This window comes from Lissotriton vulgaris, chromosome 5, assembly GCF_964263255.1.
Source record: "Lissotriton vulgaris chromosome 5, aLisVul1.2, whole genome shotgun sequence".
Classification (NCBI taxonomy): Eukaryota; Metazoa; Chordata; class Amphibia; order Caudata; family Salamandridae; genus Lissotriton; species Lissotriton vulgaris.
Window position 1 is genome coordinate 305,683,922 of NC_141693.1, and position 16,963 is coordinate 305,700,884.

A 16,963-nucleotide genomic window follows, 5' to 3' on the forward strand; every position below is an offset into this window, starting at 1 on the left:
TCTTCGCTCGCCTGCGCGTGACTCTCTGAAATGTCACGGCGCTTTGGGAGTTTGCTAGAGCAATGGACGTTTTATACAACGTTGTTAAAACCTTTCATTAAAAAAGGGCGCCGCCGCCCTGCCCGCGGTGACCCGGAAGCTCTTGCGCGGCCGGCCAATCCGCTAGCGGCCGACCGGAAGTCCCGCCTCCCGAGGTCCGCGAGCTGCCGGCGCATGGAGCGCCCTGCCGTCCGGTGTAGCCCGGGTCCCCAGGAGGGGGCCAGGGAGAAGGAGGAGTGTGGCGCCTGTTGCGGGGCTCCTCTGACCTGAGGGAGCCCCGATTCAGATGAGGAGACGCGCCGCGCCGTGAGGAGCCCCGCCGGAAGAGCGCAGTCGGTGAGTGGGGCCCAGGGCTGATGTGAAGTGCGTGCGTGCCTGTGTGTATGCTTGGGGGGGGGGGGGGGTGGGGGGGGGGGGAGTGTGTGCGCGCGTGTGTGCGTGTGTGCGCGAGGGAATGTGTGTGCGCATGCGTGACTGTGTGTGATTGAGAGAGAATGCGAGGTAGGGGATAGTGTGCCTGTATGTGTGCCGTATGCCTGCATGTGCATGAGCGCGCCTGTGTGTGTGTGTGTGGGTGTGTGTGTGCGTGCATGCAGAGGGGTGGGGGCTGCCTGTGTCTGTGTGTGAGGGCTTTGCACCATGCATGCGCAGCTACCAGACGCTCGCTCCCGAGGTGAAATCTGACCTCGTCAAAGCGCGCGTCTGGTAGCTGTCCACATTCCTAAATACGGGCCACAAAAGGTCTGAAGCAGACACTCTCAATGCGTGAGCATTGAGAGTAGGTCTGCTCGACCTAAAAAGCAGTGCCAAAGGTAAATTATAGCAGTAGTATGCCTAGAGAAAGGCCTGAGGCCTAAACCGTAGTAGCCTCTACCTCATTATGCCAAAAGGACCAAACATTTTGTCCCAACCAATCAGCTTGCAGCACCCTCTAGAACCCTCTCTGCAGAGCCAGTTCTCTTCAGATTTTCGTTAGCACAAGTGGGAACTGAGTATCCCAAAATTAGAGAACTGACGCTCCGGGGAGGAGGGTGGGTGCATGTGGATCTATGAAAGATACCAATACTGGATAACTGAAGTTACAGGTAAGTAACTTGTTTTCTTATCCAGTATTGGGGTATTTTTCATAGATTCACCTGCCTGAATCAGAGTAGCAAGCAGTATGCCAGGTAAGAGTCGATTGCGGATGGTGGGAGACTTATAATGATGCACTCCCATAAACATTATATTTACCAACCAACAAGTGTGAAGTAAGTACATTGCTAATGATAAAACATGACTAAATTCAAAAGAGTAGTCATAGAATATTAATCAGGAGAAGCAACATCACACATAATAAGTAGGCAAATTGAAATATGTCTATATCTTTATAATACACAGATATATCGAAAAGCATATTTTAACCACAAATTGAAGGAACACTGGTTGCCGGAACTTGTCCTATGGAAATAGATGACGTAAGACCGCTTGACCAACTGCAGCATCTTCTTGACTTGTCGATTGTAGGCAGTAATGTTTTGTAAATGTGTGGACATTCTTCCATGTTCAGCACGGCAAATATTTTCTAACGTCACTCCTGCAAACAATGCTGTAGACGCCGCTACAGCTCTTGTTGAGTGAGACCTGACATTTCTTTGTAGTGGTCTGTTAGATTTAATATGACAGAAATGGATTGCGGAGCCTATCCACCTGGAAATTGTGGCTTTAGTGACCGCTTTCCCCAGCGTAGTTTGACCATAAGCCACGAATAACTGATCTGGTTTTCTGAAGTTTTTAGTCCTTTGAAGATAAAACTTCAAACATCGCTTGACGTCCAAAGAATGCAGTGTTCTTTCCGCCAGTGTAGTAGGATTTGGAAAGAAAACTCTTAATTTCACTGGCTCATTTAAATGGAACTGAGAAGGCACTCTGGGTATAAAAGTCAGGTTAGTTCGGAGAGTGACATAATCTTGAGAGAAATGCAGGAAGGGTTCTTTTATAATGAATGCCTGAATTTCCCCTACTCTTCTGGCAGATGTCAGGGCTAGAAGTAAGGCGACCTTCCATGTGAGATATTTGAGGTCGGCTTTGTGAATAGGTTCGAATGGGTGCTACATCAGTTGTGAGAGGACCGTATTGAGATCCCATTCCGGTGGGGAAGCCCTAACCGGAGGAAAAGCTCGGAAAAGACTTCTCATGAACTGTTTTATTAAAGATGAAGAACATAGTGAGGGAATGTTAGCTACCTTCCTGAACCTCGATAGAGCTGCTAGATGGACCTTCATTGAAGAAAAAGAAAGACCAGAGCGAGCCAAATGTAAGGAAGAATTTTTTCTGCAGGAGCTTCAATCGGGTGTAAAGTGTTTGAGATACACCAAGAGCAAAATCGCTTTCATTTAAGACAATAAGTCTTCAATGTGCTTTGGGCTCGCGCTCTCTTCAAGATGTCACGGCAATCCTGAGGAATTTGAAGGTGTTGAAATTCTAAGAAGTCAGGAGCCATGCGTGTAATTTCAGAGATTGAGGATCTGGGTGAAGTATCTGAACCTCATTGCGTGACAGCAGTGTTGGAGCCAGGAGAAGTCTGATTGGAGGCTCCTGGAATAGTACCAATTAGGAAGAGATGGCAGCTCCCCAGCTTCATCTTGCGCAACACTCTTGGAATCAACGGGATCGGAGGAAAGGAGTAAGCACAAATCCCTGACCATCACATGGACAGGGCATTCCCTTTTAATCCCTGTTGAGGGTATTTGCTGGCGTAATACCGGTATTTCTTGTTCTGCTGTGTTGCAAACAAGTCCTACGTTGGTTTGCCCCATGTCTAGAACAATTCAATTGAGTGTTGTCTAATTCCCACTCGTGGCAGTCTGATAAGGATCTGCTGAGCTTGTCCGCTAGGGTATTGTGGAGGCCCCTGATATGTTCTGCTTTGAGAGTTATGTTGTGAAGTGTTAGCCATTCTCATAACTCCTGAGCTTCCTTTGATAGTGTAGCTGATCTTGTTACTCCTTGCTTGTTCACATAAAACATGCTGGTGGTATTGTCCGTGCGGACCAGGACAGAAGATGCTGCGATTCTGGGAAGGAACGCCTGTAAGTATTGAAAGATGGCTCTCAATTCCAGACTGTTGATGTGACATTGTCTGTATTTCTGAGACCACTTGCCATGCACTTGTAAATCTTGGAGATGGCCTCCCCATCCTTCCATGGTCGCATCCGTTGTCAGAACGAAGTCCGGATAAATTTGCATGAAAGTGAGCCCTTGCTTCAGATTGTGCAGTTGTGCCCACCATTGAAGAGCATTCACCATGCGCGGTGTGACTGATGATGTCGTCGAAAGAGCCTGTCGCTTGTTCCCACTGAAGATGTTGCTCTTCCTGTAGAGGCCGCATTTTCAGACGTGCCATTGGGATGAGATTTATGGCTGAGGAACACATTCCCAGGAGTGAAGCGAACAGGCGAACAGAAATTGACTTTCTTTTTGACACTTGTATTGCTCATTTTTGCAGACGGAGTTGTCTTTCTTGAGACAAGAATGCTTTGCATTGCATTGTGTCTAGACGAGCGCCCAAGAAAGGCAGGATCCTTTGTGGAAGCAATTGAGATTTGTTTGTGTTCACAGTGAGACCCAGGGATGCAAAGAGATTGCGACATGTTGTTATGTCGTTCTGTACCCTGTTCTTTGAAGGACCTTTGATTAGCCAATCGTCCAAGTACGGGAAGACCTGGATTCCCGAAGAACGTAATGCTTTTGATGTTTCGGATGGATTGCGATATGAAAGTATGCATCTTCCATGTCCAAAGAAGCCATAAAATCTCCCTCGTTCAGGCAGCTTAGACTCTCTGAAAGAGTGACCATGCGAAACCCCTGTTTCTTGAGATACCTGTTGAGATTGCGCAGGTCCAGGATCGGTTGCCATTCCCCTGAATTCTTCTTTATGAGGAAAAAACGGAAATAGAAGCATTTCCGCCTCTGATGAACTGGAACTCTTTCTATAGCGTTCTTGAGGAACATTGAGTATGAGGTAATGGTTAGAATTAGATGATGCAGTCATGATGCAGTGGAATTGCATCAATGTGAATGTTCCAATTTAAACCAGTATTTGGTGGGTTTGGTGATGGTTGCTGTACTTGACATGTACTGAATAAAAGTTACCTTAATTCAACTTTTGAGTGGATTACTACATATTTCAGCTCATCAGTTCTTTGTAAGGAAATAGAAGCAACCAATACTTACAATAAATCTGTCTCAGAGTCTGTTCTGCTGGAAGTTTCTGTGTAGCTGAGACAAAGAAAGGACTTCATCAGCTCTTTCAGTGAAATAAACAACAGACTCTATCCACAGACCTGCATCATCTAATTCTAACCATTACCACATAGTGAACCTCCTTGAACAATAAGTGAAGATGAGGGGGAGTGGGTCCCCTGGGCGGAGTAGTTGGTGGTTTGGTGACAAACTCTAGGGTGTCCATGTTGAACGAAGTCTAGCACCCATTGGTTGGAGGTAATCTGTTGCCACTGGTGTAGAAAATAAGATATTTTCATGCCCACAGGGAGGGAAGGAAATATGGATGGAGTCCGGCTGATCTCACTGCTTTCTGTGAGTATCACGCCCTTGATTGTTAGAGCGTTTTCGGCCTCCTTGGCGAGAGAAACTAGCCGTACCAGATTGGCGGTATGAGGAATGATAATTCTGCCGGTATTGAGGCTGATATTGTCTGTTTTGTTGATAATAACTTCCTCTAAAGGAGTATCCACGCCCTCTAGTGCCTCTCAAAGATCCTCACTTGTACTGCAGGGAACCCAGAGATCTTGCGGTATCAGTGTCTGTTTTGATTGCCTGGAGGACTTCGTGTATATGTTTTCCAAATAAAGACTCGCCATCGCAGGCCATATCCAAAATCTTTAGTTGGACCTCAGGCCGGAAGGTGGTAGCCTTTAGCCAGCCCTGACGCCTGAGAACTGCAGCCCCAGCTTGTTGTCTAAAATTTGTAATTGCAATATCCAAAGCGCAGTCGATAGTTTCTGCAGCTGCACGCTCCCCTTCCATCAAGATCTTCAGAGCTTCCTGACGTTTATCCTCTGGGATTAGGTCAATCAGACCAGCCATGTCTGACCACATTTGGCGATCATAACGTCCTATGATCACCAAAGAATTTGCTGCCCTGATTGAGGCGGCAGTCATGGTTGAGAATTTTTTTCCAATGAGGTCCAGACGACATCCCTCTTTATCTGGTGGCGTAGTGATAGGAGTGGCTGGGTTTTTTGATCTTTGTTGTGCGGCCTGTGAAATGACCGAATCTGGCCGCGGATGTCCAATAAGGCAGGAAGGGCTACCGAACGGAGCACGATATTTTTTATCAATCCGTGGAAGCACGGCAGGCACAGAAGCAGGATTTTTCATTACCTTGATGCCCTCCTTCCATATATAGTCTATTATTGGAATGGCCCTGGATACCTTTCTAGTTTCTTCTTTGAAATCGTGAAGAAAGCACTCCGATTGTTCCACTGTTACTGGTAGTTTAAACCTACCCGCAGCTCGCTGCATAAGATTATGGAACTCACCTATGTCTTCTGGTGGTGGGGCTGAAGGTTGTGGAGTTGGTGGAGAAGGCATGGGGATAACATAAGTATCCCACGAATCCAAAGGAGGATTATCTGGTAATTCGCCCTCTTCCACTTCTTCATCCGAAGAAGTATCCGGAGTTTGAGTAGGCAAAATAGGCTGCTGAGGTTCCTTGACAGGAGACATAGGTGCTGAAATCTCAGGCTGAGGAATAGGATCCGGAACTGCTGCAGGCTGAGGTGGAGGATTTAGGCTCAGATCTCTATACTGGGGTGAATGTATGACATTGTTCTGCATTCTGTCCATCAAGTGTTGTTTTTGCATTTGTCACCCCGAGTGGGATGGGTATGCTCAGACGTGAGTCCCATGCTCTCCACACCACTGGAGTCAAGCTATCCTGGCTGAAGACGGCTGATAGCCAGAAACCGGTCCTAGGATGCTTGATTCCTGTCCAGGAAAGACATGGCTTGGCAGTTCGGGCTGGACTGTTCCCATGAGGCACAGGGTCAAGGCTGATTTGCATATCGCCATGTCTGAACTGGGGTGGTGGGGAGTGCAAAGAAACGATGGATTTAGGCCCAGATCGCTGTACTGGGGTGAAGGTATGACATTATTCTGCATTCTGTCCATCAATTGTTGTTTTTGAGGTGGAGGAATGACCTGCTGTGGTGGAAAGCGTTGTCTATAATCTGCTAACATGGCTTGTAAGTCCTGGATGAGGCTTGGTGGCAGATGGCTGGATTCTGAAGCCCGAGACTGCCTCTGGTATCCTGTACGATGAGGAACCACAATGTCCTCTTGATAGTATTGCTCAGTGTATTCGTTAGCCTCCTCATCATCTTGACACTTAATGTTCAATTCCGAAGGATGGTGAGCTATCCCAAAAGCTCCTTTGTTGTCATCATCATCATAGTCATTCTCCTCTTTATGAGCATAAGTCTCGAGGATGTGAGATGGCGTAAGCGGTGAAATATAAGAACATTCTTGTCTTTGGAAAGATCTTAGTTGGAAAGCCTTTCGGGAAACAGGCATAGAAAGTGTTTGAATTGCTACTGGAGGCTTAGTAGAAGCAGTGTCCATTGTCGTCCGTGGTACGGTAGACAATGGAGAGAGTGGAGACTGAGTTGCAGTCAAAGTGCACTTGATGGTAGTCGTTGTCGCTGGTTTCATCGTCGGAACCATCGTCGACGGACTCGAAGTCAACAGAATCATCATCGACGGACTCGACGTCGACTGGACTCTCGTCGACGAACTCGATGTCGACGGATACCTTCGTTGACGAGTGTTTTGACTTCGACGACGAGGCTGTCGTCGACGGATCGTCGACGATGATTCTCTTCGCCACAATGGAAATCCTAGTTGACAGGATAGGAGAGGTGATAGCTGCAGTAGAAATTGTCGCCATCGACGAAGGAGCTGAGGAAGTGACAGAGATGGTCGTCATAGGAAAAGCTGAAGAGACAGAGCAGCTTTGACTTACAGTTTTATGCTTTTTAGAGTTCTTGAGAGCTGAAGTTTCAGAGAAAGATGATGGAGATCTCTGAGAAGAACCAGAAGTGGAGTGGGAGGTTTTGATATGTTTTCTCCCCTCACTTGACGAACCATCTTGAGACCTTGCTCATCTTACTGGAGGTCGAAGCTTTGTCATCATCATCAGCAGAAGAAGATTTGAGCCATAAAAGGACTCTGGCCTCCCATCCCTTAAGGTCTTAGAAGGGAATGTGCGGCCGATCTTACAATTTTTTGCCTCATGCTTTGGGAAGAGGCAATAAATACAGTCCTTATGTTGATCATCAACATGAACTCTTTTCTTGTCACATGTTCTGCAAGGTCTAAACAAGGCCTTCTTGTCAGACTTCCCGAAGAATACAACTGAGTAGAAACTCAGGGAGACTCCCTTCCACACGACGTGCGGTGAAAATCTGAGGAGAACTGGCTCTGCAGAGAGGGTTCTAGAGCGTGCTGCAAGCTGATTGGTTGGGACAAAACGAGGCAGATAGGCTACTACAGTTTAGGCCTTAGTCCTTTCTCTTAGGCCTACTAGTACTATATTTTACCTTTGGCACTGCTTTTTTATATACGATGGGACTCCCGCCTCGGCGACGGGGAATGAGTCAGGCATGTGAATCTATGAAAGATACCCCAATACTGGATAACTGGGGTCCCCTGGGGCAGGCGATGGCTGTGGTCAATTGTCCTGTGCACATGCGCTCCTGTGCTGGGCTTTGACCAGGCTCCAACTAGGACATCAGTATGGGCTTCACTGAGTGAGAATAAAGGTTCAGAGGGAGTAACTCCCGGATGAAGCACCTCCATCAAGACGTTCATCGTGACTGCCACTGAGGGTAGGGTAAGGTCTAGAACCTCAGCCACCCTCCGTACCATCAGCCACCCTCCGTACCACCCTTTGCAAATGAGGCACCTCCTCCCTAGCCACATTAGGGGAGGAGACAAGGCCAGTATCTGGGGAGGTGTCCAGACCACTGACTTACACCAGATCCTCATGCCAGTTGTCCTCAGGCAGCTCACTGACCCTCCCTCATATCGTCAGATGACTTCGACGGACATAGAGTAGTCAAAGAAGTCTTCGACTTCTCTTCTTGCATCTGTGGGACATGTCCAACTTCCCTGATGACCTCGACTGTGACCACAAGCTCTTGGAGTGGTCCGCGACTGATCCCAGGACCTTCCTCTCAACAGAGATTGTGAATGTCATGGTGTTGCAAACTGAGTGCCGATGAGCTTGATGAATTGCTCCTTTAAGGCCTTGGGGAACATGGCGCTGCAATCAATCCAGGTCTTCGCATCATAGTTGCACTCCAAACATCACAGGCACACCAAATGCTGGTACATCACTGATATTTGTCTGTGACAGGCACCACAAAACTTGAAACCAGCTTTCCTAGCTGACATGCTTGATGCACCAGGAGACAAGTGTCGAAAAACATGTTAACAAATAGTCGAAAAAAGCTCAGTCAAAAAAGATAAGGGGATAGCTCTTCCCTGATCTGTGCTGACTAGCGCAAAGAAAAAGAACTGACATCAGTGAACTGGAGTGGCGTCTTTATTTTATAGACACCACGTATGTCACTTCTGGTGAGGACGATGACACGTGGAGCTGAACAATTCCACCTAACAGTGGCAGGCGTACTGTTCACGAAAAAATTCCAGATCTGAATCGCCTGGGGATTATTTTAAGATAAGGAATCTGCAGCTAGAACTATCTATAACTCTGTGCTATGCAAAGCAGACAGTGAGCCTTCTGGCTCTGTTACCTGGAGAGCTTTAGAGACATTGATCAAAGGCAGGAAATGGCTGATTAAAGAAACAGTGCCCGAGTCCATTTTTAGGACATGTGACTGTCTCACCCCTATAAAGCTTCATAGGACGAAGTTAAAATTATTTTTTGGGGGGCCAACAGAAGGAGACAGGTACCTTTAGGGTTGGTGGTGATAAGATCTTGTTTACAGTAATGCTAGTTGTATTGCTTCCTGCTTCCTTTAGAAAGCTTGAGAACACCACAGGACCTTTCATCTTCCTACCTATGCAAGAGAGAAGCTTAGAGATGTGTTTTGTGCTTAAGGACCTCTCATAAATTTCCTGTGTGGCACCACAAACTATTTAAATATGTCATCTGGAGGCCGATGGGTGTCAGATAATCTCATTGTACTTAATAATTGTACCATGAGACCGTCTCATATAAAATTTAAATCTGATACAGTACTTGTTTTGAGAAGAAGCATTTTCCATCAGAGGTTTATAACATAACATATGCAAAGGGGGCATAGCATAATTATTACATCTTTCAGCGATACTGGGCTTCTCAAACACCTCCTACCTTGTTAAAGGTTTGTAAAAACATATAAAGACTGAATGGTCACCTCTCAATACTGATAAGAAGCTGGTGACCCAAACAGTAAGACCATAAGGCTCTGTTAGAACTTGGGAGGCAATGATCTCAACACAGATCCTGGCTGACATATTCTTCCTATAGTTAATGCAAAGATAGGGACAATTGGTGTAAAGGGCTATACTGTCTAACTTTCTCTTGACCTAATTGCAGATCCATTTAGAGGCTGGGTGGTCCTAGTAGGCTCATTACTACTGTATGGTAAATCTTTCAAGTCACAATTGATCTCAGTTAAGTGCATACGATGTTGGGACAAATATGAAAAATATTGCAGACAAGGAATGCAACTGAAAAAACGTATGGATGTGCAAAGCTCTGTGTTATGGGTTCCTCCGCAAAGAGCCGGAAAAGTGAAGTGAAGGCTAATGGTCACTTTGGCGCATGTTGTGATTGCAGAGGTCCTTGGTTAGCCTTAAAGTGACAGCGCAGTTTCTCCTCCTTATGTGGCTGTATGCACAATAAAACATTATTTTTCATATTATTCTGTTTTATAAAAAGGAGGGAAGGTTTGGTGGAACAAGGCTGTTACATATACTTTAATCTCATTTGAAATTTTCTGAAGAGGTTTTTCTTAGAGATAAGTCTAGCACAATTCTAACAGACAAACATAGAGAGCAAGTGCAGCCTTTATGCAAGCATTGCTGTTCTATTTATTTAGATAAACATGTTGCATGTTTTAAAGGTGCAAGGATCTTTCATGAGGAAATACATTTTCAGTATCAAAGAATTTGATGAAGATACCCATGTTAGCAAACGAATATTAACCTGCTTAGGTCACTTTGCCCCTATTAAACCCTATTCTAGATAAGATGAACATGAGGGCTTAAATAGAAGTAGGTTAAAATTATTCTAGAAATGTATCAGTAACGTTGTGAAGATGTGATGTAAGAAAAGAAGGTAGAGCTTCAAAATGAATATCCAATTAGAAAAGTTGCATATTACATTCTATGCTTATGCTTTATGGAAAACTCACAGGTCTGCAGTCAGCATTGTCAAATGTGATCTCAAAGTCATTGACCGCTTTCCCAGGTATGACTGGGGTGAAAATAACATGAAGCTTCACAGTGGCAAAGGGGCCGATGTCGCCTTGACGAACCTAAGGAGAAAAAAAAGAGTTACATTAATAGTGCAAAAACAGCATCACCATACAAATTAACATTAACATAATCTACATAATTTGGTTTCGAGTCAGCACGACATACTGCTAGATTCTAGGTACCTTTGCCACAGTCTTACTGTTCTTCCACATACAGTGGCCAGTATTTGAATAGTACACATCTGCTGTTGGTACTGCCTTATAATACTGCACCACTCTGGCATGCTAATAGTGGGGTTTGTCTGATATGCCTATTTCAACACAGATCAGGGATTATGTGCGCATATAAGTCTGTTTTCAGCTGTTCTTTGTGTCTAGCAAGCTCTGATTTTTTGCTTGTTGTGGAGTAAGTTATGCAGTTCTGGATGAGCAGTGTGTTTATTGTGTACCATTCTTCCCTAGAAAAAGGGGAACAGTGAGGTTCACAGAATATACCTGTAAGAACTGGGCCCACCAGCTCTCCGAGGGGTAGCATGGCTCGAGCAGGAAGGCAGCCAGGGGCTTGCGTGTAAAGCAGCTACTTAACACACTCATCCAGTGGAGAAGTGTGGCTCACTGGTTAGAGGAGGCAGACCTGGAAGCAGAGGTCAGCCTGGGACCAGGGTTCAATTCCCGGCTTGGCGGGGTCTTGAGTCCTAAAATGTCCATGGACTCGACAATTCTCGCTCCGGTGCCTACTCAATTCACGGGTTCACACTCTGCGACTCTGGGCAATAGCTTGCTTAATCTCCACAACGGCCCCTCGTGGCGGGATGCCTGGCTTTCACATTGCGGATACCCTGCCGGGGTTATCTCACAGGGGAATACCAGGACAGGTTCCCTAAGCAAGCACATAGAGACCGCTCGGTGATTTGCGCTATATAAATTCCTGTACATTTACATTTACATCCAATGAGACACACAGTGGGCGCAATAATGGAGACCACACCAGTAGTTGTATTTGTAAATCAAGTTCTTTTATATAGACTTTGGATCAAGCAAGTAATGCATTTAGCTAATCATTAGTATTTCATTTAAGCATTTCATTAGGCAGTTTCAGTAAGACTTGTCCTTAAAGTAATAACCAGCTCATCTGAGCAGTGAAAATTAAATAACACAGCCTGTCGCATCATACTCTTCAGCAGGCAAAGAGGGTACTTTCATAAACCTGGAGGATCCTACAAGAAGCGGCCATAGCATTGCAGTAAAGTACCACATTAAACCTCTCATGGACGCCTTCTAAATTGCACTTCATAGAAAGTGATAAAACATTTCATCCAGTACTTTCAGTACAACAGATAACTTCAAAGAACACAGCCACAAGCTTTTCTTCTTGCGAATACTGAGCGTTTTGCGACCCAGAATCAGATCATCAGAATACCATTAGAATGAATCAATAAATATCGCAGTTTGATCCCTTCAGGAACTGTAGAAGCCCACCCCTGCAAGAAATTCAGTACAGGGAGAAGGTCATCCCCTCATGACAGGCATGAAAACATTTCATTAGGCATGAGCTTATAGGCCACCTAAATCGGCCACTAAACACCACCAGTCACTAAAGTGGGTTATCTGACGGGGTAACATCACTCCACAATTAACGATGCAGTAGGGTAGATCTCTGTTCCTAAGCCTCCTGAACACTCGAGGCACAATAGGAGGGGGGCCGATGGGGCCCAATCTTAGTTCACCCCGGGGGAGGGGCGACCTCGGGCCTACCGCCCTCCTCTCCGGGGGTTACCTGGTGCTCTTCGGCCTTCCTGGCCCTTGCAGTGAGTCGGGGAGCTGAAGGGAGGGGCCGACCCTCCAGTGGGTCTCACTCAGCCAGCGCCAGAACCAGGAGCAGATGCGGGGGTCTGGTGCTTCCCAGATGGTCAAGCGCGGCCTGCGGGGCAAAGCGGAGGGGGCTCCTCAGGCCCCCCGCCCCCTTCGCGGTGAGACAGTGCTTCCCCGGGTGCCGGGCCATGAGAGCAGGGGCTGGTTCTGGGCAGCCAATAGCTGCACGACTTGGGCGGGGGCGCGGCCGATGACGCGGCGGCGTTCCTGCTCATGTGACAGGGGCCCAGGGAGGCTTCAGGCCTAGTGCGGCCTGGCGAACTTGATGCGGCGGCCCTCTCCTGGCACCGGGGGCCGTCGAGGGGGGTCAACGACGGCGCTGGATCCAGCGCGGAGGCAGGACAGGCCGAAAGCGCCTCCGAGGCATCGCATGGGCGGTACCGACGCCGCGGTGACAGGGTCTCCTCAGGCGCCTCAGGGAGACACGGTACAGCGCTTGGCGCTGATTCAGAGAAGGGCTTAGGGGGCTTCACAGCGCTGGTCACAGGCAGGGCCAGGGAGTTAATTTCAGTGATATCTGTCACAGCGCTGGGCAGGGGAACAGAGCACTACGCTTGGCCAGTCAGTCAGCAGATAATGCCGGCAGGAGGGAAGGCAATCTCAATAATTCCTGACAGGACAGGCAGTCTTAAATACAGCGCTGGACAGGGGGAGCAGAATCTAGCGCTTTCCACACAGTTTAGCCAGGACAGCAGGGCAGTTCAGTCAGGGGGAGACAGGTAGGGCCAGATGGGCCCAGATTAGGGCAGTGAGTGCGCAGGGCAGCACAGTCCAGTACCTGGTCGATCCCCCAGGAGTCTCTGGTCACAGGAAAGCCGTTTTCTTGGCGCTTGGATGGTTTGCGTCCTTAGATGTTGGTTACTTGAAGTTGCTGAGAGGGGGGGTGGGGGTTGAGTTGAAGGCTTGAAGAGTTTCTCCTCAGTCACTGCAGATGGACCCTGGGATTCCCTACCACTGGGCCAGATCAGGGGGCTAGCTTAGGACACCTCACCCAGCTTAAGAGGCAGCACCTAAATCCTGTCACTCCCAGTAGCATAGGTTCCAAACTAGGCCCTCCCGCCTAAAACTCCTGCGTGGGTTCCCCAGGTCAGTGATGCCCCAACTGACTAGAAAAAGTTCCCTCCCTTGCTTATACATGCCCAGGTCAGGTGACCACTCTCTAAGGCGGGAAAACCTAACTCCGCCCTTGTTCTGGAAGGTTCCAGGAGCTTCCCCACTCTACCTATGGACAGGGGCTGGGTGGCTGGTATTGCAACATTGTATGGGGATCCAGCCTACTCCTGACAACTAGGGTGCTACACTAAAAGACCACGCTGCAGTAGCAGGGGCCAGTGGCAGCCATGTTTGAAGTAGAGAGTACCTGCACCCTAACACAAATTAGCTATGAAAAGGTGCCCGAAGACCTATGGGCCAACAAAAAGAAGGTGGGAAAAATGAGGCAAGGGCAAAAAATCACAGGGAAAGCCCACCCTAGGGCTGACAGGTCTAACATGGGTCCCCCCCAGCTGCAAGTGGGGAGAGCTACCCAACCTCTAGGGAGTTCTCGTCACTAAGGCGGAAAAACCGGGAGAGACCGTCAGCATTGGCGTGGTCAGCTCCGGGCCGATGTTCCACCCTAAAGTCCATCCCCTGTAGGGAAATGGACCACCTTAGCAACTTAGGGTTTTCGCCTCTCATTTGCATGAGCCAGCGAAGGGGACGGTGGTCGGTTTGAACTAGGAAGTGAGAGCCAAAAAAGTATGGCCTCAACTTCTTCAAAGCCCAGACCACAGCGAAGGCTTCTCGCTCGATGGTACTCCATCGCTGTTCCCGAGGGAGGAGTCTTCTGGAGATGAAGGCCACAGGTTGGTCTTGGCCATCATCGTTGAGTTGCGACAGCACGGCGCCTACGCCATGCTCTGAGGCATCTGTCTGCACGATGAATTCTTTTTGGAAGTCCAGGGTGGCCAACACCGGAGCGGTGCACATCGCGCGCTTCAGTGTTTGAAAGGCCTCCTGGCAAGCAGCCGTCCAGATGACCTTGCGTGGCTGCTTCTTGGACGTCAACTCGGTCAAGGGGGCCACGATGGTGCCATAATCCTGACGAACCTGCGGTAATAGCCAGTGAGGCCGAGAAAAGCTCGGACCTCAGTCTGAGTTTTGGGGGGCTACCAGGCCATGATGGTTTCAATTTTGGCCTGGAGGGGTTGCACCTTACCTCCGCCCACCAAGTGCCCCAGTTACACGACAGAGCCCTGTCCAATCTGGCACTTGCTAGCCTTGATGGTGAGGCCAGCGCATTGCAACGCCTGCAGCACTTCCTGGAGATGCTGCAGATGGTCCTCCCAGGTGCTACTGAAGACAGCTATGTCATCAAGGTATGCCGCTGAGAAGGACTCCAGGCCAGATAGCACCTGGTTCACCAACCGCTGGAAGGTGGCCGGAGCATTCTTGAGCCCGAAGGGCATCACTCAAAATTGGAAGTGGCCCTCGGGGTGGAGAACGCTGTCTTCTCCTTCGCTCCATCGGCCATGGCAATCTGGCAGTACCCTGATGTCAAGTCGATGGTGCTGAGGTACTTGGCTGCTCCCAGCCGGTCAATCGGCTCATCTGCCGATTGACCGGTATCGGTTGAGCATCTGTCTTGGTGACAGAGTTCAACCCCCGATAGTCCACACAGAACCGAAGTTCTGATGTGGTGCCCGGTGGAGCCGCTTTCGGCACCAGCACACCGGGCTAGCCCACGGGCTGCTGGAGGGTTCGATCACTCCCAGCTCCAGCATCTTGGTCACCTCACCCTGGATGCTGTTCTTTACTTTATCGGACAGCCGGTAAGACTTGGTTTTTACTGGCGGACTGTCCCCTGTGTCCACATCATGGGTACACAGATGGGTGATTCCAGGTGTGAGGGAGAACAACGAGGCGTCCTGCGCCAAGACCTGGCGGCAGTCCCTCTGTTGTTCTGGGGTCAAGGATGGGGAGAGGACAACTCCCTCCACTGAACCATCGTTCTCCTGAGCCGCTAGAAGGTCAGGAAGAGGCTCACTTTCCTCCTCCTCGCTCCCATCCGTCACCATGAGGAGAGCAAGCTCTGATCGTTCATGGTGAGGCTTCAGGCGGTTGACGTGGAGCACCCGATGGGGTTGACGGGGGCTCTTCAAGTCAACTAGGTAGGTGGTCTGGCCTCGACGCTCCATAATTTCGTACGTACCAGTGCACCGGTCCTGGAGGGCACTAAGCTCCCCAGGTCCCATGACCCACACCTTCTGTCCAGCGTCCAACTCTACCGTCCGAGCGTTGCGGTCATACCACTCCTTCATGACGGCTTGGCTAGCCTCTAAGTTGTCTGAGGCTTCCTTCCACAGCTTGGCCATCTGGCTGCGGAATGCCAGCATGTAGCTGACAACATCACGGGGAAGCTTCTTCGAAGTCTTCTCCCACCCCTCTCTGACCAGACTGAGGGGTCCCCTAACAGGATGGCTATAGAGCAATTCGAAGGGGCTGAACCCGACTCCCTTTTGTGGTACCTCGCGGTATGAAAACAGCAGGCAAGGGAGGAGGATGTCCCATTTCCGCCTCAGGTCTTCTGGCAGACTCCGGATCATCCCCTTCAAGGTCTTGTTGAAGCGCTCTACGAGCCCGTTAGTCTGGGGGTGGTAAGGAGTGGAGAACCAATAGGTCACTCCGCACTCCTTCCACATGGCCTGCATGTAGGCTGACATGAAATTTGTGCCTCTGTCCGACACCACGACCTTGGGGAATCCCACTCGGGTAAATATTCCCATCAGGGCCCGCGCAACCACAGGTGCAGTAATGGTCCTCAGAGGGATGGCCTCCGGGTACCGAGTGGCGTGATTCACTAACACCAGGATGAACCGTTGTCCCGCAGAGGTCGGAGGATCCAATGGCCCAACAATGGCTATTCCGACCCGCTCGAAAGGGGTCCCGACCACTGGGAGTGGTTCCAACGGGGCCTTTACTTTGGTCCCCGTCTTGCCACTGGCCTGGCAAGTCTTGCAGGTCTTGCAGTTGGTGTCAGAGGCAACCCTCATCCTAGGCCAATAGAAATGTGGGACAAGCCTTGCAAAGGTCTTGTCCTAACTCAGGTGTCCAGCTAAGGGTATCTCATGCGCCAGTTCCATTAAAAAGGCCCGGTAACACTGGGGGACCACTAAGGCCCTCGATGATCCATGCACCGGAACCTTTGGCTCACTGTACAGGAGGCCATCCTCCCAATACACGTGGTAACTGCTGGTCTCTTGGTTGACCGCTTGGGCTTCGGCCTGTCACCGCATGCCTTCAAACGTGGGGCACACTTTCTGTGCCCAACGGAATTCCTCCCGGGTAGGCCCTCCTTCCACATGCCACTCGGCAGGGGTCGGCAGGTCCCCCACGGGAACGACATCCACCTCCACGGACTCCGGGGTTACCTCCGCGGGATCCCCATCCATACGCCGGGGTGTGTCCTCCACAACACTCTCCTCTGGACCGGCATTGGGTTGGGCCGTGGTTTCAGGCTCCAACCCGGGTTGAGCTTCTTGCCGGGCAGCCATGGACCGCTTGGCTACGCAAGTCCACCCTGG

General features: G+C 49.3%; 1 protein-coding gene across 2 annotated transcripts in view; it reads right to left on the reverse strand.

Moving 5' to 3' along the window:
- CFAP74 (cilia and flagella associated protein 74) overlaps positions 1 to 16,963 on the reverse strand; it is a 1,279,283-nt gene that overhangs the window by 755,806 nt on the left and 506,514 nt on the right. For both annotated transcript variants that reach the window (XM_086921531.1, XM_086921532.1), the window contains exon 21: positions 10,467 to 10,589. In XM_086921531.1, coding sequence (XP_086777657.1) covers positions 10,467 to 10,589 — 123 coding nt within the window. The remainder of the gene's footprint in view (positions 1 to 10,466; positions 10,590 to 16,963) is intronic.